The 26,506-nt window shown below is 41.7% G+C and overlaps 1 protein-coding gene across 3 annotated transcripts in view; it reads left to right on the top strand.

The window, feature by feature from the left end:
* The window catches only part of btbd11b (BTB (POZ) domain containing 11b), a 65,430-nt gene extending 38,924 nt beyond the window's left edge, over positions 1 to 26,506 (top strand). Inside the window, exons 2-17 of one of the 3 annotated variants that reach the window (XM_031856053.1) lie at positions 2,452 to 2,610; positions 10,372 to 10,576; positions 14,219 to 14,371; positions 14,640 to 14,805; positions 15,779 to 15,868; positions 17,844 to 17,945; positions 19,290 to 19,383; positions 19,658 to 19,793; positions 21,498 to 21,718; positions 21,870 to 22,048; positions 23,531 to 23,636; positions 23,934 to 24,036; positions 24,517 to 24,598; positions 24,720 to 24,788; positions 24,976 to 25,089; positions 25,305 to 26,506. In XM_031856053.1, the coding sequence (XP_031711913.1) occupies positions 2,452 to 2,610; positions 10,372 to 10,576; positions 14,219 to 14,371; positions 14,640 to 14,805; positions 15,779 to 15,868; positions 17,844 to 17,945; positions 19,290 to 19,383; positions 19,658 to 19,793; positions 21,498 to 21,718; positions 21,870 to 22,048; positions 23,531 to 23,636; positions 23,934 to 24,036; positions 24,517 to 24,598; positions 24,720 to 24,788; positions 24,976 to 25,089; positions 25,305 to 25,514 (2,189 nt within the window). In that variant the 3' untranslated portion in view covers positions 25,515 to 26,506. Of the gene's footprint in view, positions 1 to 2,451; positions 2,615 to 10,371; positions 10,577 to 14,218; positions 14,372 to 14,639; positions 14,806 to 15,778; positions 15,869 to 17,843; positions 17,946 to 19,289; positions 19,384 to 19,657; positions 19,794 to 21,497; positions 21,719 to 21,869; positions 22,049 to 23,530; positions 23,637 to 23,933; positions 24,037 to 24,516; positions 24,599 to 24,719; positions 24,789 to 24,975; positions 25,090 to 25,304 lie in introns of those variants that run through there. The other 2 variants (XM_031856071.1, XM_031856062.1) reach the window with 2 other exon arrangements.

Raw genomic sequence — 26,506 nt, 5'->3', positions numbered from 1 at the left:
CACACACATGGAGAGAGCAGCGACAGTCGGCAGCATGTAAGAGCTCCATCAGTTCCTCCCTGAGGGTAGACAGTGCCTTGCATTAGGACGCGGGGAGCCAGTGAGTCACCTTGCCTCAGTCCATCCTTAGAGCATTCAGCACTTCACTGTCAGCTGGTCCTGTAATTCCCCTGAACCAAGGTTAAGGAGCTGCACCGTTGAAGCTCAAGTGTAACAGAAAGGTGTTTTTATTCATGTCTTTCAAGGCAAGTGTTTCAGTCCAAGGTCTACTCCATTGAATGGGTGAGTCATGACATGTATTGTAAAGTGGTCGGAAGACTGAGAGGCGCTACACAAATGCATGTCTGTTTACCATTTACTCGTGCAGCCCTACGATACATGCTGGTAGCCCTGTGTGATTGCTACTGTGGCAGGAGCAACCCCCAACTTACAATCACATTTTGATGACCGGGTTGAAGTTTGACAAGGTTAAAGTGAAAGATGCTGTTTTCAACCTCCTCAAAATGATAGTGTCTGCAGTGCAATGTTCAACCGAATCACACCTGGGGGCCTTTAGTTGCACATCAAAAGAGGTGGGTCATGAATTCCTATGGTCACGCTCCGAGCGGGCTATTTGCTTTGGTATATAATTGTTTGGGAAGAAAGTGGGAGTGAGGAAGGTGCCAGTGTAGCCCTCCTGCTGCTTTCAATGGTTTAAGAGGGATTTCCTGGAGTTGGGCCTCGCCAAAGATGGCACATTCTGAGCAATAAAAACAATAAACGAGGTGTTCCACAGAAATCCCTGCTGACAAGTTCCTGCAGAAGCAGAGAGAAAGTTCTTCATAATTGATCCTGTTTGCTTGTCTGGAGCTCTGGCTGAAAACTGTAGCTGGCACTGGTGTCACACCTGGCACTGGTGCAGCAGATGGTGATGTCTCCTGCTCTTTGTTCCAGAGTCGTGCAGGTTGTCAGTAGCTCTCTGACCTGACCTGAACGCTGATGTGTAGATGAGATGGTGCTACGGCTGCAGCTGCTGCTCTGTAAGCAGCTGCTCTGTAGATTTATCAGCTAAATAAGTGGGACTTATTTCCAGATGTTTTTTGCCACACAGTTTGTGTGTAATGCATGCTGAATAGCAAGCACAGCAGTAGAGTATAATCAGAGGCATGCCTTTCAAAATCAGCACTACAAACAAGAACTAAATTGTCTCTATTGTTGGGGACTGTTCAATAATGATTGGAGTAGGGAGGGAGGCTAAAAATCATGTAAGCAAGGCCTTCCTCAGCATTATCGTTATTTTTTTTGAACCCTTCACTAAGAGAAAAAATCCAACACTTTTGGTTGAATTACAAACAATCTAAAAGCTATTACTATCATAACACACCCAAATCTCCTACAGAACAGTTGACAGTTGAGTTGTATTGTTGGTAATGTAGTTGGCAGGAGGAAGAAGAATGCGTGGATTGGCTGCATCGGTTTTGATCATGTCCATCGTGAGTCAGTATTTTAGGATTGCTTAATTGGAGAACTCTCTTAATATGTTAATGGAATAATTATTTTCACATAGCTACTAGAATAGCAAAATAGAGATGTATACATATTGTCAGAATTATAGCAAACATAACGACATGATGCATCCTGTTTACCAACAATTTTTATTTTTGAAACAAGAGCATTCACTGTCACTTTATATAGCACATTATATTTAACCCAACCACTCACAATCCCTTGCGTGTTTTAACTACTTTCTCAAAGGGAAAAAGTTAAATGGTTCGCCCCGTAAGCAACTGTCTGCTCCCACAAAATGAATGAAGAATGCCAACTTCGCCGCAGGCAGCATGTGCATTAAATTAGCAGCATATTATGAGAAAGAAGCCATGACGCTAAAGCTAGATATGTCAAAGTAATGTAAGGGCTTAGTAGAGAGTCACTGCTTTCAGACATTTTATAAGTTCACACCCTGTAAACGATAAGAAGGGTGCGGCTCTAAGCTGCAGAGGAATAAGAAACTGTCGGCAAAGCGAAATGGAGAGCAGTCACTCTCAGAGCGAGGAAGGCTAACGAACATCAGAGGTGTGATTTATGAAAACGGATTTGGAATATTACACATTACTACCTTTGGGAGAAGTCTCTGACAGGTGCAACTAGGAGGCATACATGCTATATATAAAATGTATTTCTATAGCACTTTCAACACAACATAAGCTGACCAAAGTGTTTTACAAGAAAGAAGACAAAGAAGTTCTCACCCTTTACAGAAATACAATTTACTATGACAAATATATAAAGGGAAATATTTGACATATTAAACTGTCTTTTTTTATTCCCCTTTTCCATCGCAATCAGACAAATGAATTAACCTAATTGCATAAACGTAAGAATCAGTCAAATTGTCCCTTTTCAGACTGTATTCTTGTGTTCTACCATGACATTAATGTAATGCCCCCTTCTGTCTCTCTCTCTCTCTCACAGGTGTGCTCAGCCTACCTGAGGGTCTGACTCTCTACAGGGACCAGCAGCAGCAGCAGCGAGCGGGGAAAAGCGGAGAGGGAAATGCCTACAGTCAGTCTGAGCTGCGCTCCATTGAACAATGTTTACTGGCCACAAGAGTGGGCAGCATCTCTGAACTCAGTGAGTCGTGGGTGTGTGGGTGTGGGTGTGGGTGTGACAGGAAAAGACTGGGTGTAGAAGAGAAGGACAATGGTTCCCCTCCCTCAATACGTTCCGTAGTCAATGTGCCCTTGAGCCATGCAATTAACCGCCCAACCGCTCGAGTGGAGCTGCTCACTGGTCAGTGTCAGGTGATGATAATTTAGACAATGCCGTGATTTCAACATGACGATGCCCCAGCGCACACAAATGGTTTGACAAGTTTGTTGTGGAGGAACTTGACTTCCCCGTACAGAGCCCCGACCTCAAACTCATCTTGCACCTTTGGGATGCTAGCCAGGCCTTATCACCCAAAACCAGTGCCCAAACTCATTAATAGGCTTTTTCACCGCAGACACTTGTCATGGTAAGAAAAGCACAGGTGTTACTAATAGCATTAACAATGGCTCTGTTATGTTCAAGTGTCCCAGTAAGTCATCACAGTGTGACTGTGAGCCAGCATGCACAATAGCAGGACCCTGAAACTGAAGCAGCAAATTTAAATTCAGCCATCATTAATTATTCACGCCTGTGCAAAATGTCTTCTGTGAAAACGGTCTTTACTGTATATTATCTTATGGCTGAATCGGACCAAAGCCAAAAAGCCAGGTTCCACAGTCTCGTCGAGAGCCAGAAGAGTGGAGGAGCATGCTATTGTCCATGGTTCTGAATTAAAGATTTTCAAAAGTCACATATGGGCATGTTTAGGCATCCACATACTTTTGACGCTGCTGAATAAGAGCATGTCAGTATCAAGGTATCTACCGTTTAGAAACAATGCGTGTGTATTAGGGTGTGAGCATTGTGGCTGAAAGCTATATACTATAGCTCTGTTTTTTTAGCTGAAATTGCTGAAACATGTTATTGTGGGCTGAACAGTTTTTTAAATCGACCATTTCCGAGCCAAAACAACTCCAAAGTACCCCATGTTCAATACTTGGTGTTTCCGCCAGAATTTTTGTTCTTGGTCAGAAAATGCTCTAAAGCATTATTTAAACCAACTGATACAAAATCTGAAATCATTTTTGTTGTTTTAGCAGCTCTCATCCCATGTTGGTGGGATGGCAATGAGGGTCTATTGGTCCACCACTTTCAGACTTTATATCTTATCTCAACAACTATTGGATGGATTGCCATGACATTTTGTAATGACGTTTATGGTTTACAAAATGAATCCTAACGACAATAGTGACCCCTAAGTTTTGATCTATCACCACCAGCAGGTCAAAATGTTTGCTTATTCCGTCAAATATCCTATTTATAACTTGAATCGGCATTTGATTTGGACAGAAGTTCATAGTTACGCAACGATGTACGATTCATGGTACCCAGAGGATAAATTATAATGTTTTTAGTCGTACCCCTAACCTTTCCTTTAGGGCCTCCAGCAGTCCAAAGTTTTTACTTATCCAGCAAAATATCTCAACACCTACTCGATGGATTAGAACAGCAATTTGTACACGTTTGACATTCTTGGTTCCCATAGGATGAACCCTAATGACTTTGGCAATCAGACTTTTCCTTTGGTGCCAACATGTAATTTGTGGATGGTAAGTGAATCGTCTCAACAACTATTGGATGGATTGCCATGAAATGTGGAACACCTGAGGGTGACATGGATAACTTTGGTGACACCCTGACTTTAATCTAACCTCATCATCTGTGTACTTCCTCACAGAGCTGCTAGCATGGCTGTAGACTCTTTTTTATAGATCTTTATTAATTAATTCATTCATTACAAGACATTTTGATTGCAGGTTTTATTGATGGTGGTCAGCTAGAAGTCTCCCTCACATTTGGGCTGGACGACATTATTGTCTGATATGATAATGTGATGTTTAATAAGGCACAAATATTGTCCCATTCTATCAGTAAATCACTGCATCATAATCCTGCTGTGCATGGATATGTGCATATTTATATGAATATGAATTAGTGCACTGTCAGTGGGAACAACTCTAATGAACCAGAGCTATTGATTTAGCTTATAAGTTTGACAAGCCCTCCAAAAGTTAATTGAATGTCTGTCCACTCACAGTGTACTCATTATTCAAAGAATAATGGGAATCCGAATGCTTCCTGAATACATTTATACAGTACCAACTCATTTACATAGGCTGGCGCTGTCAGTTTTTTACAATGATAATGAGGTTTTCTGCTTCATTTGAGAAATAACATACTGATTATGTTTCACCCTATTGTCCTTACTCACCAAAACAAGTTATATAATATATAATACACAATTCCACCAAACAATTCAGCACAAGGCCTTCATTAAAGCTTCCACCTTATTTTCTGTTCTGGGAGAAATTTCTGAATTTCATTGGGTCTCAACAAATTTGCAGTGACAAGCTGTGCTGCAATCCACCGAGAACCCAACTTCATGTTTACTCTTTTGATATAATCATAATATCAAGATGCTCATTGGAAGTGATCGACTGCTTCGTTTCTTGGTTGCGTGCAATTCTGCTGCTCATTCCAGAAAACATACCGTCCTCAGACAGAAGAAAAACAAATTAAGCCACATAAACACAGCTTATCTGCTGATGCGCATGACAATATTTTTGACAAAAAGAAATTCCTCAAACCAAACAATGGGGATGGGGTCGTTGAATCTGTTTCTGTTGTCGTGACATTTGGGATGTCAAGACAAGGCTGGGAAAAATATTTTCTGTATATCTAGTGTAAACATTTATCATCAGAATAAACAGTGAGCCAATTCTCCTCACTGTGTTTTCCCAGGAGCGAGGCAAATCGCCAGTCCCCTGTCCATGTTGTATTGATGAGGTCAAGCAAGGACTCATTCTGTTACGTTGACGCTGCAAACAGACTCTGACAACAGAGCGTCCGATAGATAATAGCGGAGCTTAGCCCAGTGGTAATGTTATCAGCTCTGGAGAGGAATTATGTCAATAAGTATTTGCGAAAAAAGACACACAGCACAAGCTGGAAAAATGAATAATTGAGAAAAGCAGAAGAGCAGACAATGATTGCATTATCAGCCTGTCATATTGTGCATCTGAAAGAGCACTAGATGGGAAACAGAGGAGAATAAAAGATGGGAGGGTTAGAGAGCTTGATTTTCTAAAATACATTTCTTGGAATACAATAGCGTTTGCTGCTCCAGCACAGTCAAATTTGCATCCTATGCAGGGACAGTCTTTATCGCTGGCATTTAGACTTGATTTTAGAGGTTTGCCACTGATTTTCCTCTTTGTATTTTCCCATTTTCACTTCCGCCAAAATGTCAAATTAGCATACCTGAAGGAAATACTGCAATTATAGGAATATTGGTGCGTCATCATCACTTTGTAATGCCGGACAGTAAATCCTGGTTTTAAATATGTTCCACACAGTGTTGTTTGTGTAACTCAGTATATTGAACTCTGCCAGATTTATTAAATGGGGACAAGATGGTTGGAGCATGCAAGACCCATGCAGGCTTTCTCCACATGTATGTCAATCTATACAGCTGGATGACCATGGGATCAATGGGATCAGGTCAAATGGCAGTGACCTCTCTGTGCAGTTTGACGTCTGCCTCAAACCACACAACCACCGGCAGCATCACGCACTGAACCTCCCTCCCGTTTGACAGTTTGGGAAATATTCTCTTTCTTGCCGACATTAGATGAGAAGATCGATGTCAATCTCATGTCTGTACACTCAATATGAAGTCTGGAGATGGTTAGCTTAGCTTAGCATAATTACTGGAAACAGGAGGGAACATCCAGCCTTGGTCCGTCCATAGGTAACACAATATCTTGCCATACATTCACTGTACAGACATGAGAGTTGTATCAAGCTTCTCAACTAACTCTACTCCTTTAATCTGCTGGATATATTTGGTCGGAAAATCTAAATGTATCAAGGTTGTCAAATCTCAAATCCCCCAAGATCTTTAGATCCATAGCCTTTCAGAGTTCAGTATGAAACTTTTTGCTGCAAGGTATTAATCTGGAAATCATCCACTGTGAATCTGGCAGCCTGACCAACCAGCAAACTGGAAGTTGTTTAGATGATGCCAGCAAATATTGCTCTGAATAGAAAACAAAAACAATCAGTAATCACCAATTTTGTGTATTCCCGTTTACAGCTTCCCTCAACCGAGCACAAACCTACTATGCCTTGTTAGACCACAAAGAACTAAATTAAATTAGTTCTGGTTTTACTCTGTACAACTTTTAAAATGGCATTTCACATCTGTATGTTTGGTGTAACAGCTTTATCTCCACTAATAGACCGTTGCAGTTGGATATTAGACTTGACTTCTTTGTCACATTCAATACGGCGTTTTAACTTGTTCAGAAATGTTATCGCCTGCAACCTTAGTTGCCAGTATTAATAATGAATGCTTAGCTTAACATTCCCTGGTGGCTATACTTTGTCATACAATATTAGTTATTAACGCTGATTTTAAAAGCATTCTTGAGCATTCATTTTCATTATTATTGGACACAGAGCACATTTCCCCACAACAAGGAAGAGGCTTTTCAGAAATTGTGATCTTTCTTTCTCTTCATGCCTCATCTGATTATTTTCATCTTTTGCTTCATGCTCGGGCCTTTAGTGATGGAGTCAGGACTGTTTCAGCCAAGAACTAATAAAAGATGCTGCTAAGTGCCATCATCAGTACTCTCAGTAATACCTTTCAAAGGTCATGTTGTCGTGCAGCAGCAGCAAGAGTGTTTTCTTAATATCTTTATATATATATATATATATATATATATATATATATATATATATGATATCTGCACTGAAGGCTGAAGATAGTGCTTATTTTAAATGCCAGTTATTTGAATCTAATAAAAGTCGCTGAATCTTTTAGGAAATGGGGCAATGCTTTTACTGTAATGAGGGATCATATCATTAAACCTTGACAAAAACAATATGCAATCAATGAGGGGTATTACATGGTATAAATTAGTAACATTTTTTAGTGTCTAAATAAAATAATGAAGTGTACCCACGTGGAACTTAACAAGGATATACAATACATCCCATCTCTCATCCTCTGTGTGCATACCATACACCATTGCTTCTCTGATAAACCCTCCAGAGACGTCTGACAGCAAGAGAGTCGTCAAGTGATGTTACTTGGTGTGCCGTCTTGTGCAAACTGCCCTGCTCTGATTACTGCAGGGTCCCTGTGTGCTTGTTCCTATCACAGATTGCAATGTATGTACTCCTCAGACCGTATGATGTGAAGTCATCCTGAAAGTTAAAGTAGAGATGGGTAATGACGAGGAAAGACCCTCTTAGTGAGAGTTCCACTTGTGACACGACATTAACGGGAACATTTCCTCAACAGTGTTTTCTATTCAAAGAGTTCACTTGTTTCTGTTCAGCTGTTGCTTCTCCCCTATCTTTCTCAGTGAGTCTTTTTCTACTTAAATGCACTAGATTCAGATGGAAACGATAAAGATAGCATGTTTTTTTGCCCTCCCCTTTATCTGATATGCGTGGTAGGTGGCTGAAAGCTCTGGCTGCTTTCGAACAGCCAAAACTAATAGTGGGAAGAATGGCTTAGCATCTTGTTGATTCAGGATGGCCACAGGCGACCATTAAATGTAATCAAGGCCGCATAGCAGCAAATAATTGAAACACAGAAACTTTGATGGTGGCAGCAGCTGCACAGTGAAGCCAAGACCCATTCATCAATACCCAAAGGAAAGCTGGTTACTGCATATTCATTTACCAATAAAGCCTTGAATATAATTGCTTCGTTAGAAATGAGAGTTAATTCTACATTTTCAGAGACTTTCTCTCTTACTTTGAAACATTAATCAGCCTTCACAGCTTCTGAAGTGATGAGCAGTTTGGTTGTTATGTGGGTGCTGCATTTCCGGTTACTGACCTTAAAGGTGCCAGCTCTCATAAAATCCCTCGTAAATCCAAGCAGTATACGCTGGAGACATATTTGTGTGATCTTGCCTTTCTAAGGGTATTTTAAAGCCTTGAAAACAAAGAGAGAATCGGCCCAGCACTTAAAGGTAATCACTGAAATACCTGGGGAACAAGATCTGCTGCGCGTGTCCTCCACCTCTCCTCTTCTTGTTAGCATAAAGAATTAATTACCCGGGATGAGGTATTGATTAAATCCTTGAATCTTATAATGAAAAAGCTATTGACTTTTTAGCTTTTACACTGCTGTACTTCTGTCCGTTCTCCCTCTCTTTTAGCCCAAACAGAGAATCCTCACTGATACATGGTCACTGAAAACACTGAGTTAATCCTTTTTCAGCAGTTATTTCTGCGTACACCTGCTGAAGGATCTCACATTATCTCACAGTGATCTCACATTATGTGTTAAGCTGCTGCTACTTCGCTACTGCTGCACTCTCTCGGTGTTAGAAATAATCGTCCTCCTCAGCCCTGCTGGCATAGGCAATGTCACAGGCCAGCATAAATAAGACATGAGACCTGGCTGTTGCTGACCACCTCAGCTCCCCTTACCAAGCTTAAGAGGGCACTGTTACAAGCTTATCTGAATTCCCCGTGGTACAATTTAGAGAACGACGCAGGAGGAGTAACAGATAGCGACAGAGACGGCCTTTGCTTATTAAAGTTTGTACAAGAGGTAGTCATTCCCGTCACGATGTGTCCTGCTCATTGCGTCAGTAGATGTTGTCCAGCACATTTCTCTATCAGCACAGCCCCACTGTTCCCAAAGGACAGTTGAGATTTTAACTGTTTTATTGCATGACTGCTCTTCCCTCGTTCAAGGCATCCTTTTCACACCCGCCTCTCACATTGTCGGGGCTAGATGGAATCTTGGCAGGCGCCAAATAGCAGATTTGTGATGCTAAGCAAACCCTTTTGTCCACGGATATGAATGTATTGTCTAGGCACACATACTGTGTAGTTCATTTAAAGCGGGGTTCATGCTCTAATACTTTTTTGACTTGAATAGTATCAAATTGACCCGGACAATATGAAACAGGGTGTTTTATTTTTATTTTTGACCCCGCTTTAGAATTTCATTACATTTCCTCATCGTGCAGAGGGTCTAAACAGGAAGGAGAAGTGACAGCAGTCAGTGAAATGGGATTTGGTCCTGTGCTGTAATAATAAGCGGTGGTTATACTATGGCATTCAGGTGCCACAGTCATAATGTGATCTTGAAGTGGATGGTGGTCTTGACTATCTGTCTGGCTGTGAGAGAAACTTCAAATTCATCTCTCGGTTTTTGATGAACTGAGTTTGCTGCACTAAAAGGCGGTCTGTTTTGTCCCTTGAGTATAAAAAAAATGGGCTGAACATGCTTTTCAAAGAACTGTTTACTTTCTTTTAAACCTGCCTAGAGAATATTCAAATTTTTATTGGCAGAGTCCTCTCAAGCTTTGATTTTTAAAGCCCAACTGGATGACCTTAAAGTACTGACAAATTATGCAGGGGAAATAGCTTTGAGTAGCTAATGTGTATCCATAAATATTCATTCTCCACACAGTGCAGTCCTGAGCATGCTTATTCTCCTGCCTTCCCCTAGTGAGCAGCACAGAAAGGACTGCGATGAACCCTGTCTTTTTCCTGACTATGGTGCGGGGGAACTCAATTTCCCCTGACAGAGTGAGCTCTAAGGGGGCTGGAAGGAATGAGGTTGAATCCCCGATGTCTTTTTAAAGGCCGTGTGCTCTAAATATTCCTGTCTCTTCACCCTCATGCGCCGACATGAAGTCCTTTCTCATTACTTGTGTTCCTTTTGTGTTTCCCTGTATGTTATGTGTGTGCGTGTATGTGTAGGTGACCTGGTGTCCCGGGCCATGCACCATCTTCAGCCGCTGTATATGAAGAACCACAACAATGGGACGCCGATCCACCAGAAGAGCAGTGTGATCCACTGGGCGCCAGAAGCGATCTACACGCTGTGTTACTTCATGCACTGCCCTCACATGGAGTGGGAGAACCCCAATGTTGAGCCCTCGAAGGTTACCCTACAAACAGAGAGGTGAGGAGCAGACATGTAGATAAAACATAAAAGACAAGCTCCAAATTCCTTAACACTGAACCTACCAAACGTTTATTAATCCACGGCTCAAAATAGTTCCCAACAAACTTACGTCTTGTTTTTGTTTGGGCAATGTTTTCTAAAATAGTACTCAGCTGACTATGTATTAGGAAATGATACAGAAGAATGAAACTATATATTTGTGACCCTTTTTAAAATATGAACTACATCATTAGGAAGAGATGAGCTTGGGGCTGAGCGCCATAGCCAGGACGAGGAAGTGGAAAGTCTCATACATTGTTCATTTTGGTATGTTCTTGTTCACAAAAAGACAAATATAGAATAACACCAGCCTTCACACTCTTGGGTTTGACTCTTCGGACACTGAGAATAAAAGGCTGAAAGCATTAAGTAAACTGCACAAATCCTCATTTTCATAAACAGAATTAAATGCCTCCACAAAAATTTGAAAAACTAGACATTAGTGGCAGCTATACTCAATATTTCTATATTAACAATGGATTAAACAACATACTTGTTTGTGATGATGAACCCGCAGAGAATTACTCCCTGAATCTGCAGTTCTCTTAAACTCTACTGAGCATTTTAGTGTCTTTCAGCTCATTGTTTTGGTTTTCCGGCTCTTTACTGTTTTGGTACCAGTTCCCTCTTTACTCTGCACTCTCATCAGCGTTGTTTTCAGTCAAAGCAAGCAGCTGTTTTTGACAAAAAAGCTTCAGAAATCCCAATGCTCAGCACTAAAGACGTCTAAAGAACTAGAAAGTTGTCAGTTGCAGCATTTGGATGTTTACCTCCCATCATATCTAAGCCCTGTTTTGTGTTCTTATACTAGGACTTTTTTTAAAACCAGAACAAGGCAAAATAATAGAGTCATCTGGTATTGATTAATCCATCAGACCCCTTCACCTCATGTTGTACTGTGGGACAGTACCATTATTGCACCTTTAATGGCCACTGGGACAATAATAAAAGAACACCAGACCACCAGTGAGAAACTCCCTTTAGTTACCCACCATATATACCTTTGCATCACAGAAACTATCCAGCGGTAATGTTCCTCCTGCAGAGAAGTGCAGACACCATTCTGCTGTAACTGTACACCTCTGCAGACTTTTATTATATTTCTGGCTCGATTCTGAAATGGCACACCAGATGTTTTCCTCTGGAAGGAAAGTACAGTTTTATATAAGTGAATTGTCAACTTATTGGCTACTTGAGTGAGTCCTCTGCGTGACTTAAGAAGTGGCAGATAGGGGCCGTTGAAGCTTAGTCACTATTGATAATCCCAGCCACCGATTTATGCATGAATGACATAAGGCTCAAGCAATGTTTCCATTGTGTTAATTCCCCTGATCATGTAGTTTCTGTATTCTGCATAGTTTTCAGAAAAGCACAAAACCGTCCTCACAATCTTTGCAGTCTCCACCTACGAAACTCTTTTTTTCTGCTGAGCTTATGAGCTGTTTATTTAAAAAAAACTCATAATATTCCACTGCAGCCCTGATACCTTGAGCTGCTCAGTGTTTCCTGCAGTTTGGTGGAAACCCCTGTCAGCATGTGGCAGTGGTGGGAAACAGTACTGACAGTTGAGCCTGAGCAGTCCTCTTCTGGGGCTCCAGACTGTATCGCCTGCAGTGAAGCAGGCTATCAGCCAACGTGTGTCCCAAATGTCCAAATCACATCTGCTTTAGCCCTAATCACCATTTTGTAAAGGAAATCACATTAACGTGCGTTTGTTTTAGTCATGTTTAAGCACATTGCCAGAGCCAACATTAGGGAAAGCCTGGGATTGGAGACATCAAGACCTTGAACTGCTTGTGAACTAATGTGTCCTTGTGAGGAAATGCATTGCCGTTATACGTTCCGTGCCTCTTGATTAGGTGTTGTGTGCTTCCTTAACGAAGTCTGCGGAGCCGATAACGTCACGTGGGGACTGTAGGTCGTTTGAAGTGAGTACAACAAAAGGGTTTGCATTTCTTGGAAGATCAGACAATTATCATGAGATCCTCACATCAACTCAGTAAAGTTGATGAGTAACTAGTTTACAATGTGTGACAGATGTGTGGCCGAGCATGTGTCAAGGACAGTCCAGGCATCAAGGCATCCTTTGTAAAGTGATGTATTGGACAGCGAATCCCGGGGAATGAGACCAAGTTTCATCAAATACACATAGCATAGATCTATGACGCTCATACAAAACACATGAGCAGCTTATTTCTTCAGCAGCATTAAAGCAATCTGTATTAAAGATGCTTATGAAACCAAACTGCTTGTCACTGCTATGATCATAATCTTGTTTTATATGGTTAAAGTGATAAATACCATAAAGAAATATGAAATTGTCTGATTTAACACATGCTGCGTAAATCGCTTTATATAAACAGATAACTAAGCGGTAAAACTTCACTTTTTCGAAGATAGTTTTTAGGTAAAGATATTAGCCTTCATAGTGTGTTAAACCAGCAGTCACACGGTATCACTTGCCTCATCATAATACTTAACATCATCATAATATCATGGTGCTTTCTGGAGTCATTAAGTATGAAGAGTGTGGTTTTGTTTTGCAGAATGTATTGCTGACAGCTGTTTGTTTTGCATAAGTGAAGAAAGTGTGTATTTACGTATATCCATAACATGCTGTCAGTACAGTAGCGAAGGTCAAAATGTAACTTCATGCAAATGAATCCTCATGCATGCATGGATGAGTGGAGGAGACAGGGAGAGTACTTATTCCATTAATGTGGGGTCCGTTGAGCCTGCAGAGTTCTCTTTTAAGAGATTCCACTTTTAGCTCTGGTGTCAGGGACAACCGTGTGATGGTCATTTCTGTCTAAGCTCCACAGCGCAGTAGGGTTGCAAAATACCAAGAAATCCTTAGTTTACTTTCAGCAAATAGAGAGCAAGCAGTCATAAACACTGTATGTTGGCATGCAATAACCACACTCACCGGCCATTATGTTTACAGAGAGCACCATGATGTTCATCATTATAATGTCGTGCAAAACAGATTAAAAGCAGAGCAATTACTTTCCCTGTAAAGTGTTATGATGACACGCGTAATGCCTTGTGATTGCTATAACGGGGCTATACATTTTAAGGCATATAGAAATGATTATGCATCGCCCATATGTTGCAATACAATAGCTGGGTTTTCATAGCTCATTATAGATATGGGCTTCCTCAGTTTAACCTCATCAGCACTGTATTAAAATGTTACTCCGTCAAGCTTTGGATCTCTAGAATAGAGCAGAGTAGACAATGACGAGATTTAAGACATAGCAGTTTAAAAATCTTCACAGACACGGACTGCATCAATCAGAATAAACATTTTTGATCGATGGTCTATAATCTATGATGATCTTAGTTCCGTTTTAGACTTCCTCACATCAAAGTGTCTCTCTCTGTGACATACTGGTTCTGGGTCTTTGATTTCATCTGCTAGACAGAGTTCATCCTGTTCTCAAACATCCTTTGGCTGGCGAGATCTCTGAAATAACATGCAAATTCTGTGTGAGATGGATTTTCCCTGCAAGTGCCTATGCACATTCAAGTACCGAGTGTGATTGAAGTTCAGCGTGAGTCTCTGGTGGCCAGAACATGTGCTTCTATCTCCCCCCACAGGCCCTTCATGGTGCTGCCGCCTCTGATGGAGTGGGTGCGCGTGGCAGCGGTTCACACGGAACACAGACGCAGCTTCGCGGTGGACAGCGACGATGTTCGGCAGGCTGCCCGACTCCTGCTTCCCGGAGTGGACTGCGAGCCCCGTCAGCTCCGGTACGGCTGTGCACTTTGCGCTTACCCATAGGCTGCAGAGCGGGGTGTGCACCCATCCTCTTCATCTGCACATAAAAAAACACCAGCAGGGACATATCTGAACTTGCACTCAAACTCAGGCATGATAGAGTGATCTGAGCAGCCTTCCTGCAGTGTTAAAAACAAAAAAAATGAAACCCGTCAGGTATTACGGGAAAATATGGTGCATTGCAAACGTTCAAAACAGTGAACTTGCATTGTGAACCCCTTTGTATGCTTTGCTCTTCAGAACGGATGACTGCTTCTGTGCCTCGAGGAAACTGGATGCTGCCTCTACTGAAGCAAAGTTCCTGCAGGACCTGGGCTTCCGTATGCTCAGCTGTGGTCGCACAGACCTGGTGAAGCAGGCTGTCAACCTGCTGGGGCCTGACGGTATCAACAGCATGAGTGAGCAGGTTAGAGACACAGTCAACATATTAAATAATGCATATGCAGGCACACGTATACTGATACACACACAGACACACACACAGCCTGTGGAACAGGTCACTTTGTTTGCATGGCTCCTTCACCTTGAAGCACCGTGTAGTCTTGTGAGCAGCTATAAATATTAAACTATATTCTGACATTTTTTCCGAAAGCCTTCCTGCCAAGTGGCTCTGCGTTACATCACGACCACCACCTCCAGTGCCGTAAATCTTCAGGGGAATATTGCAAGTGTAACTCGAGATTTTCCATGGAAAATTAACATTGAGTTTGGGGCTGATCTAAGCGGAAACTTTCAAATACAGAGTTTTGTACAGTACTTTTCTGTCAGACAAGCTCTGCTGGTGGCCCAGAGTAGATATTGATTCATATGGTATCCTTTAAAAAGATCAATAGCAGAATTTTACTCTCATCAGACTCAAGATGCCAGGAGTGGAACTGTCAAGGATACAAGTTTAGAGTAAAAGTTCGGCCTTGCTTTGTACTACTTTGTAAAAAGAAAAAGAAAAAACACAAGTTAAACTCATGTTGAAACTAGAAAGTGCAGATCTCCGCGATGAGTGTCTGCAAAGACCACTGTTGTATTGTGTGATTGAATGAACACAGTTAGCGAACCCCCAATGCGCTGTAAGGCAGTATGAGTCACCGCAACCACGAAAGGTCCTTGAGCATGGAGCCATAACTGGGCACCCGAAAATATAAGTTTGCTGCAGCAAAATGCGAGATTAGTTGTGGACAGACACAGAGGTGCACCCTCACTCACAGACGCCCGCACACACGTGAACGATCGTATGTGATTCTCCCAGGGGAGAACCACAGATAAGTGGCACAATGTCGAATTGGGGAGATGCCACAATTTGGGTTTTGATCAAATGAAGGAGGGTATGTGTAACTTCTGAAACAATGTGAGCGCTCTTGTTGTCTGTACCTGTGCTTGTGTAGGGGATGACCCCGCTTATGTACGCTTGTGTCCGTGGAGACGAGGCCATGGTGCAGATGCTGCTGGATGCAGGAGCGGATATTAACAGCGAGGTCAGTGCTGATGAAGTTTTTACTGCTATTCTGGTTTCGACATTGGGTAAAATCACACAGTGCAGGATAGAGTACACATAAATATAACTCATCTACCCAGTGTTTTTGAAATTCTTTTGAGTGGGAGACTTTTGCATTGTATACATCGAGGAGGGGTGACACACTTTTGTATTCTTCAATATGTGCAGTGTTATACATGTTAGTCATAAAGTGAATGTTTGTTAGCATTGTAAACTATGTGTTTGGTATTTAATTGGAGAAAACCAATCATGTTGTCCCTCATCTCCCCTTCTTTGTTCTCTCCCATGTGTCATGCTGCTAAATGTGTAGTGATCATGAGGCACTGACTGCTCTGCCTCACTAGAGGACAGGCAGTGTACAAACAGATTGAAATTCACATGCGCAATCAAACTCACTTGCATTTAAGTGTTTAGAGCATAAGACGTGACTCAGAGGTTTGTTGCTGAGTCATTTTTTCTTCGTCAGGGAAAAGAAGTTATTAAGATCGCCTGATTTAACACAAACTGAATTCCTCACAGAGTCTGCAGAGAATCGAGATGGCATCTATTGACTCTGTGCGGACTTGAGAGAGGTGGTTCAGTTAAGGCCTCATGATCCCGGTCTTCGTCAGTCACCTCAGTAACCACATGTCCCATCAGCCATTGTGCCAGAATTGATTTGCAGTCCACTGCATTCATGAACCCTGGCCAAAGCACAAAGCGCACTGTCGAATAAAAAAGACCCACTGTCAGTTTATTTTCATGCATGCGGTTTTGATCCTGGTTAGAAATTCAACAGTTAAAAACAAATGTTGTTTGGCTCTGATGTTTTGTTTCACCAGCTGGGCAGCCTCAAGATGATTCATGCTCTTTAAATCCTCTCAGAGTCATTGGTAACACTTTATAATGCAGCCCGTCAATAACATTGTCATTTTGTTGTATGGATCAGGTACCAATGAAATAATGACCGGTTCCTACTGGTACTTAAATGTATAAGAAAACCAGTCTGTGGAACTAGGGAGTAAACTGGGCATTTTAGAGGAAAGGACAAATAATTTGGCTATTTTTGCAAGTACCGGGTACCTATGGGGTACAGTGCTGAAAAAGAAAACTAAAGTTGGGTGGAAATGCTGTTAATTAATAACACTGAAATTCTGCAGAAACCTATAAAGTAATTCAGTAAATTGAATTTGACCAAAATGGCAGCGGTACCATAAAGTAACTATAGGGATTTTGTAATAGCTCTCAAATTTCAGATAGAGGGGTTATTGAAAAACGTATGAGATCTATGGGTTATGGTCCCGGAATGCAGATGGGAGTACTCACCATTGCTAGGGTACAGCACTGTAGTTTTAGGGTATAGACCTTGAAGTAAAGGGTTACATATACTGGAATAATGAAGGACTTGTCAACCATATATGGAGCACAGGTACTTACAGATAGGGGACTCAACAGGTTAGAACGTTCTGCATATTATTGCGTTTGTTAAACCATTTTTTCCAAACTTCAGTTTTGTTTCCCAGTTCTGTGTTATTTCATCTCCATGTCTCTCTCCTAAATATGTGCATTTGTGCTTTGTTCATGTGCCTCGTGTGGGTTTCGCTTACATTTGGCACATAGTTATTCATCGCAGCCCGACCAGAGAGAAGAGCCCTAGAGAGGTCGGGTCAGATCCCTGTCAGGGAGACCAGCTGAAAAGATCAGAGTGAAATCATTAGGACGAGACCCAACTTGAGGGATCAATCCATCATGTTCATTAGAAGGCGATCAAGGTGACAGGGTGTCCTCTGCAGCCCCAGGGTTCCTAGTTAATTACTCTAGTTTCTGCTGTAGAGCTTCCTGCCCCCCCCCCCCCCCCCTCCTCCCTGCAACTGCTTGTGTTGTGCTCCGTAGGCCGTGTAGTAGTATTAATGGCTTCATATCTCTCTCCCTCATCTTTCTCCCTCCTACCCACCCAACCTGTGTCCCTTCCCCAGGTGCCAAACTCAGTGCACAAGCACCCCTCAGTCTTTCCCGAAACGCGGCAGGCGACGCCCCTCACTTTCGCTGTGTTGCACGGACATGTGCCTGTGGTGCAGGTAGTGACGTCCTTTCTCACCTGTGATTCTCTCATCGTGACCTCTCGTTGTGCAATCAGTGCTCATGGTTGGTCATCGTTGTCATTTTTTGTCATCAAAGCTTCTTGGTGGTGATGATGATGATGGTTCTCCACCAAGAGTTTCCTCCTGTCTTTTTTGGTTTTGTTCTGTTTCATTTGATGCTGTTTGTGTGATGTAGAAATTGATCTTTTTCATCTTTAATTAGGGCATTTATCCAGTCAACCTTTAGATCTGAACAAGTGTGTTGAACATAGCCTCCTGTCAATTTCCATTTCAGAGCAAATGGATCAGACTGCATTTAGCGAGTGGAAAGTGGAAACACAACAGTCTAATTGTTATCGAACTCATTTAACTAATTCCGTTTGTCCTCTAAATGATTTGTCCGTTGGATTTTGAATCATTAGAAAACGTTTAAGCCATCTGACACCGGAGGACTTCGCCCAAAAGAAAGAATGAAAATAAAAAGATTACATTCTGAGTAAAACCATAAAGTAAATTGTTATTAACTATGTAATAATTTTACACTCAGTTTGCTAAGATATTAGACAAGGTATTTTTTTGCGTATTATACGGCATAAAGTTATGAGATTCAGGAACTTGTTTAGATTATTCTCTGTTACACAAAATGCTAACTCCCCAGATAGATCTGCAGCATTATTAATAAATGTCTTTCAGATGGTGTATGAGCAGAGTTATGTTCTTCAAAGAAGATTATTTATAATGTAAAATAAGCAACTAAATACATGTAAAATATAATAACAAATCACTATAACAGGAAAACCTGATTCATGAGACTATTTAGCCAACTATCAAATATAGGCTCATAGTTATTAGTTATATATCAGCAAACATTAAAAGAACAACTTGACATTGTGTGATTCATTTTCATTTTCTTGTCGAGAGTTGGATGGAAAGATTGATACCACTCTCGTGTCTGTACGGTCAATATAAAGCTGGAGCAGGAGATGGTTAGCTTAGCTTACATGTTGCATAAAGAGCAAGAGAAACAGCTAGCCTGAAAGAAGCCAAGAAAGCAAATGGGTTTATTCGCCAAAAATTCTGAAGAGCAACAGATTTGTCAAAGTAAAAGTTGGCTGCACAGTACAGGCAGTATAAAAGTGAAGTATTCACTATTCCCTGTACAGATTTGTTTTGCATGAAACAGTCGCCAGATGAGAGAAGCTGAATTCTACCAGACTGACTTCAGATCATTCTCATTAGCCAACCGACTCGTCCTCTTCTCCTCACCCTCCTCTCTCTCTCTCTATCTCTCTCTCTCTCTCTCGCTTCGTGCCCCTCCGTGTCCCCGCCTGACCTCTGCAGCTGCTGCTGGATGCCAAAGCCAACGTGGAGGGGTCCCTGCAGGACAGGATGGAGAACTACACAGAGACCCCGCTGCAGCTGGCTGCTGCTGCAGGTACAGAGACACAGCGTGACTCCCATCCTCTGCCTGCTGTCCAACTGTATTGTAGCAAGCTGACAACACCAGCTGGCCATCTAAAACAACACCTGACTGTCAGCGTGATCATAGGCTGAGTTATGACTTCAGAGGCATATTCATCCTGGGGGCTGGAAAAACAAAGAGTGAAGAAGAATGATGATCAAATGTTTGCTTCACTCTCATTTTTCTGCTTTAATCGCATTGTGTGTCTGTGTGTATAAGCTCTGCCAATTGTTTCCTTCATGCACAGGTAACTTTGAGCTAGTAAGTTTGCTGCTGGAGCGGGGGGCGGACCCCATGGTGGGAACCATGTACCGCAATGGCATCTCCACGGCGCCACAGGGAGACATGAACTCCTACAGTCTGGCAGCAGCTCATGGACACAGGTGCGTGTACACACATTCATGCTCAATCGTGGGTACACACTCCTGAGTGAATAAACAGAGGATGCACAAGTACACTCTGTTCATATTGTGTATTCAGCATATGATCTTGTTCAAACGTCAACAGAGCATGTCCGTGAAATTGACACGTCATCTGTTGAATTGCTTTGTTACAAACTGTGTGACTAAACTCATTGTGTGTGTGTTTTTTATGTTTTTGCTGTTGTTCCTCTTCACATTTCTTTTTGTCTTGTTTGAGACGGTACAATGTAGAGACCAAAAATAACACAACCATATTGAATGTATGAAAATAAAGACTTAATAAAATACAGTATAATTTCAATGTGCCACAGATTACATCGCTAAAACTACATTTCAGCATTTACTTCCTCAACCTTTGCCCTATTTATATTTAATTTGTATTGTGGAATCTTTGTCCTTGTAAAAGTCCACCATATTAGTTTTCACTTTATGTTAATAACTGGTAACTATGTATGCAGAATAGTTTTGGCTCTGCTTTATTTTACAGGGGTTTCATTTATACAGATTTTAAATTGTTGCATGTCCACCCGACCTGCTGTGCACCAAATTACTCTCTCAGTGATGCTGTAATTAATTGTGATAATTGAGTGTGCCTTTGATTGCTATCTATTTTTACCTAGAATAAGTAACCCATAGTTTTTTCCTGAAAAGTTTTTATTTCATTTAATTTGTATTTATAAGGAATTTATTCTGAAATGCTGCTGACATGTGAATTAGAACGTTACCTAATTTTTTCCAAAGCATTTTTGTGTCTTGTGCAATTTCAACCGCACCTGGTACATGGCACGGCAGATGCAAGCAAATAAATCAAAGAATGGGCGTGTCCTATCACAATAGCACTTACTCACTGACTTTTTATCTGGTTTTCACAAAACAGATGTTTAGGTCTCAGGATTATCAAGCTTTCCTAACAAGACATGCCCCTGCTATTTTAGGTGGGTTTAAATTTGAAGATTTTCTGCCATGATAGCCCATGTTCTCTAATCACTTAAACCTATTTAATAACAATTATTGTATTTTTTTATTTAATCTTTTAGGTTTTTAGAGATTTTGAATCTCTTTTACGAGGGGTTCCTGGTCAAGATGGAAGGGTAAAAGTTTCCCCGCATAAAAACACAGATAACATACATAAAAAACAAAAATGCAAAAGGTGACACCAAGATGAGGGTCGCGAAACTTTAAAAGCACTTTCTCCCAGAAAGGTGCAGGTTCTAGGAATGACAAACACAATTCATCCGCAAGAGGATGGAGGTTGCAGCTACTGTTTGTGGCGTCAGTAGAGAACATAGTAGATTGTCCAGTCTACAATCCTGCAGTTAGTTCTTTGTAAGCCTTTCAAGATAGATAAATGCCTATTTGCATAAAATGAGAAGCTTTTGCCCTTTAAGGATTTTTTGTTGAAATCCACTAAGCATTTGTTTATTTAACCTTTCTTGTTAATTAAAACTGAGCTACATGCAGCAATAACAATCAAAGCTGCAAGACAGTTAACTTCAGATTGCCGCGACCTATCAGTAATGACCTCAGTGACATATCCCTTTTGTTATAAGTGTGTAAAATAATACAAATGCCTGGAGACTCGTGCTATAAAAAAGCAATTTAATAGAGCCTGCAGAGACCAATCAAATTAGAATTCTCTTTTATTTTGTTCTTTTGCTCTTCTAGAAATGCATTCCGTAAGCTGCTGTCCCACACAGAGAAAGGGAAAGGGGACGTCTTATCCCTGGAAGAGATTCTGGCAGAGGGTTCGGAGCTGGAAGGTAGAAGTCCGTCTCAGATTGACCAGATCAGAACTGGGAAAGCCAAACTTAAAGCCCTGAAAGAAGCCATGTACCACAGTGCAGAACATGGGCATGTGGACATCACCATAGATATACGGAGCCTGGGTTAGCTGCTGTTAAATCTCTCTAAAACATGTGCATGCATTTTCTACAGTATCACATTCCGTATGCAACATTTATAGCTTCTTTGTGCATGTTTGTGCGTGTGTGTATTTGATATGCTTCAGGTGTATTTACCTCTGTAATTATTTCTCAGGGGTTCCATGGACTTTGCACACTTGGATGGAGTCTCTCCGCACGTGTTTCCATCAGCACCGCCGACCTCTGATCCAGGGTCTTCTCAAAGAGTTCAGCTGCATCGAGGAAGACGAGTACACTGAGGAGCTCATCACGCATGGTCTGCCTCTCATGTTCCAGATCCTCAGAGCCAGCAAGGTACTGCAATGTTTGCATTTTCACTCTTCTACTAAACTTACAAATATATCTGCTTTGTTTACTTGTGATCTTCATCACGCAGTCAGGTCATCAGCTTGAAAGAGACTGACGGAGCCCCCGAGGCCTTCTCAATATCAATAACCTGAGATGATAATGATTTATGACATGCCTCCTCGCTCCTTCCTGATGCAGCTCATTAGATCAGGGCCCTGTCTCTTTACTTGAGCTCATGATCCCCTTGGTAGGCCTGTATTAGATTTAAAACAGTACGTCATCCCGTCTGTCGCCTCTGTTTGTTTTTGTCTACTTTGCCCTGCTGGCATGACGAGCTGTGCTGTCATTGCTGATATGAGAAAAAAACACTGCAGCGTGTGCACACACACACACAAACACTCATAAACAAAACACACAAGCAGACCTGCAGAGACTCACATGAGTGTGGAATCCCAAACCGACAGCATATCTTTCTCTCTCACAAACACACACACACACACACGCCCAAGCACACTGATACACTCAGGCCAGGCTAGCCTTTAGTGGATTGCTGCAGTGTCAGCCCTTGTCTCTGTCTCGCATGATGCATGGTGGGGCTAGGGATCCTCATCTCTATAAGGGCCTCAGGGACCCTGGCAAGATCCGCTCCACCGTGAGGTGCCCTACACATCAAGGTATGGGCCGATCATCTTTCATGGTCTGCTGCCTCAGCCCACTGAACTCTCCATTCAACAATTTAGTGAAACAGAGTTCAGGCCAGTTTGACTCCACTCCAATCACTTAAATTCAATTCAGTTCAGCAGAGCTCACTTTCCTTTCAATTCACTTTCACATCACTTCAGTTCAGTTTCATTCCATTCTCTCTATCCAGCTAAAATGTTGGGAATAATTGCAGAGATGCATATTTTTCCCTGGTGGAATAGGCGGCTGTTGATAGCGGTTTGTTGGCGTCATGCTTCAGTTAGAGCAACCAGCCTCTGGGCTTGTAGTGTCGCGCCCCGCTGCTGCTGCAGCTGAATGGCACAGCCCTTCCTCTAGTTTTACCACCGCGCACTCACAAGAAGAAAGTTAGGTGTAACGGGAGGAAGATCTCACTCTCCCGTCTTTGTCTTTCACACGTCACACTCCTATAGCTCGGATTGTCATGGTGTTCCCCATCACAGTCCTCTCTGAGGAACTACGGGTTTAGGAAATCAGCCTGATATTCATCTGATCCCCTGTCAAAGGTGTGAGATAGCCACGAATATGTGGCTTATTGGAACCATTGCTTGAATAAAGTGAAAGTCGAGCACGATACAAGGCTGCAGAAGATAGACCTCTCTCACTGTGCTGGTAATTGTGTTGGGGATGTTTGTGTAGGAGAAGAGCACTAAAGTAAGTACTTGTGTTCTTGCGTAACATGAACTCCCGTGTGTTGGCTGAGCACTGCCCGCCCAAGCAGCTCTCCTCACTCTCTGAAGTTTTGTTTCTCTGTCTGTGTTTTGTCAGAATGAGGTAATCAGCCAGCAGCTGTCTGCAATCTTCACCCAGTGTTATGGCCCTTACCCAATCCCCAAACTGGCAGAGATCAAGAGGAAGCAGTCATCACGCCTGGGTAAGATTTTGAAATCTATACTGTTTATGTAAATGTACAGCATTAGGGCTAAACAAGAGCACTACATTGACGGATTTTATTTGGAGTTGGATGTGACTAGTAATAATGCATGAAAATGAGAAGTGCACAAGACGCCATCTAGTGTTCAGGGACTGGAATAGAAATTGTAACAAAGTTATTTTGAAACAATAGCTGAAATGTGTCTAGAATGGCAAGTTAGGCAAAGTTGTACACCCCATGTGGTTTTTTTCTATGATAATCAGAAAAACAAAGTTTTTCTTGCCACGTGTTTTTCAGATCCTCACTTCCTGAACAACAAAGACATGTCAGACGTGACCTTTTTGGTGGAAGGGAAGCCTTATTATGCCCACAAAGTCCTGCTCTTCACAGCTTCCAGCAGGTAGACTCACTTTAACATCGGCTTTTGAATACTCAAGTACAGGAAATATGTATGTTCAGTATTTTTTCTGTCAAATGATTCTGCTGTATATGGTGACTCTATGAAGGCTCTGAATGTGTAACTCTATACATTTTAATGTCAAAAGATGAATGAATTCGTTCAGCGATGGCTAAACACTTGACATGGTGTGTTGATATGTTGCTGTCAGGGCAGTACATGACAGGACGTCCATTTCACTCTCATGTCATGTTACATTGATGATAAGCAATCGGTCCTGCCTTAACGGGACTGAGGAGAAATGACACATCACTCAAGTGTGTTGTTGACAATATGTCCACAGGGATGAACATAACATAACTAACTAAAAATAACCTTTTGCTGTACAGTAGTTAAAGGTTTATTATGCTCTATTAAAAACAGGCTGTGTTACACTAACGGTTATCCTTTAATTCCTCTCCTTCTCTTTTTCCATCTCTCAAGGTTTAAATCTCTTCTAGCAAACAGACCTTGCGGTGAAAACACATGCATTGAGATCAGCAATGTCAAATATCACATTTTTCAGGTAATGCAATTATTGTAAACAAGGGGCACTTTTGAATCATACATACACCACACATTGATACTCCTTCCTTCATACTGTATTCATCCTTGTATGGAAGCTGATATGTGTCTCCTCTTAATAGCTGGTGATGCAGTATCTCTACTTTGGAGGGACAGACGCTCTGCACATCAGGAACACTGACATTATGGAGGTGAGGTCCTTATCACAGACAACTGTATTTGAGTTTACACTGAAACCTTTACACTGTAAAACAATTTACAATCTCAAGGTCACCTAGGTCTTGTTGCACTGTTCAAATGTGACAGCGATGTTTGTCATCAAATACCAAACTAGATGCTAAACTTGCTTTTGAGTTAATTGTTGTTTTTTTGTTGCAGCTTCTGTCTGCAGCCAAGTTCTTCCAGCTGGAGGCGCTGCAGAGGCACTGTGAGATGATCTGCACCAAGAACATTAACACTGAAACTTGTGTGGAGATCTACAATCACACCAAGGTGCAAAAAGAGAATAGACTGAATACGCCCACACTAATACTACTACTGGGCAGTACAAAAAAAGGCTATGCTACAAAGCAATTCAAGTTGTTTTGGTTAAAAAATGTCCAGTAAATTGAACTACTGTTGCACATTAAGTGTAGGCTACAAATTTGATCTGTCTTTTTTGAAAATGTGTTGCAGTTTACAGTGATAAATACACTTTTTTTCCTCAGTTTCTCGGTGCTCCAGACTTGGCTTCCTATATTGAGGGCTACTTCCTAAAGAACATGTTAATCCTGATCGAGTTGGAGCCATTCAAACAGCTGCTGTATGACACGCCTCCAGATAGCCCCGGCTCTGACATCCTGCAGGACCTCGAGAAAACCTTGGCCCTCCGCATCCAGTCCATCCACCTGTCCTCCTCCAAGGGATCCATTGTCTGATCTCCTGACCTTTCTGAACACAGGGACAAAGAATATTTACCATAGAGTATCAGCGAACATGACACTGTATTGAGATAAACAAGAAAAATAAGACTAGTGGTCTGTCCAGTTACAATCTTTGCCTCTGTGAAGCTCATCAGTTGCTAATATGCTTCTTGTCATCTTAGCAAAGATGGTCCGTCTGTCTGCCTTGTTGATGTCTGTCAACTATGAGTTACAGTAACATACAATGACCGTAACAATTTGCCAATAACATCACATCACTGTAACAATGTTCCCCATTCAGCAAGACTTTTCTCAGCTAAATATTACAGCCTGTGTGTTACATGTCGAACTGAATGGATCGGGTGGGACTTCGGAAACTCAGAGGAAGAGTTGCAACCAACTGCAACAGTCAGAGCATCTGAATTCATGGATGCAATGTGCTGAGGTGAACAACCTCAGTGTAATGTGATAAGCCATCAGTGTATCCCCTGTAAGGAAGAACTGCTGCCTCATGCTGTGATTATTTGCTTGAACATGTGGACTTGTACAGAGTAATTAATTTGTATATTTGTCACTTTGCATTATCTATGCTGATTACTCTTTAAAGCCAAACAAGACAAACAACTGACAATACCTGTAATGTGACTGATGCAGAAGGGGGACTTTCACCACGTGACTTTGTGCAACTGGGTGGGAAAGAGGACTCTTCCTCCCTCCACTATACTGTGTAAATATTGTTCATAAAAAACAGAGCTATTGATAATGTAAGTTAATGTACATATATACCCACAGATGTTTTCTCATGTGTCTTACTGTTGGATATCGCTGTAAAAACAAGAAGCTCATCTTTTAAAAATCGATGTTTAAATGTTGCATGTCAGAGGGATGACTGTGTGTTGTCTTTTTCTGTTTGAATTGTTGGAGGACTACGTCGAGGAGCTGCTTTCACACTTCTATGACTGGAAGTTGAGTGAGGATATTTTTGTCATCAGCATGGGTCACTAAAT

This window comes from Anarrhichthys ocellatus, unplaced genomic scaffold (assembly GCF_004355925.1).
Source record: "Anarrhichthys ocellatus isolate YVR2014 unplaced genomic scaffold, GSC_Weel_1.0 scaffold2, whole genome shotgun sequence".
Lineage (NCBI taxonomy): Eukaryota > Metazoa > Chordata > Actinopteri > Perciformes > Anarhichadidae > Anarrhichthys > Anarrhichthys ocellatus.
Note: the sequence above shows the minus strand (reverse complement) of the source record. Positions and strands in the feature narration are given on the sequence as shown.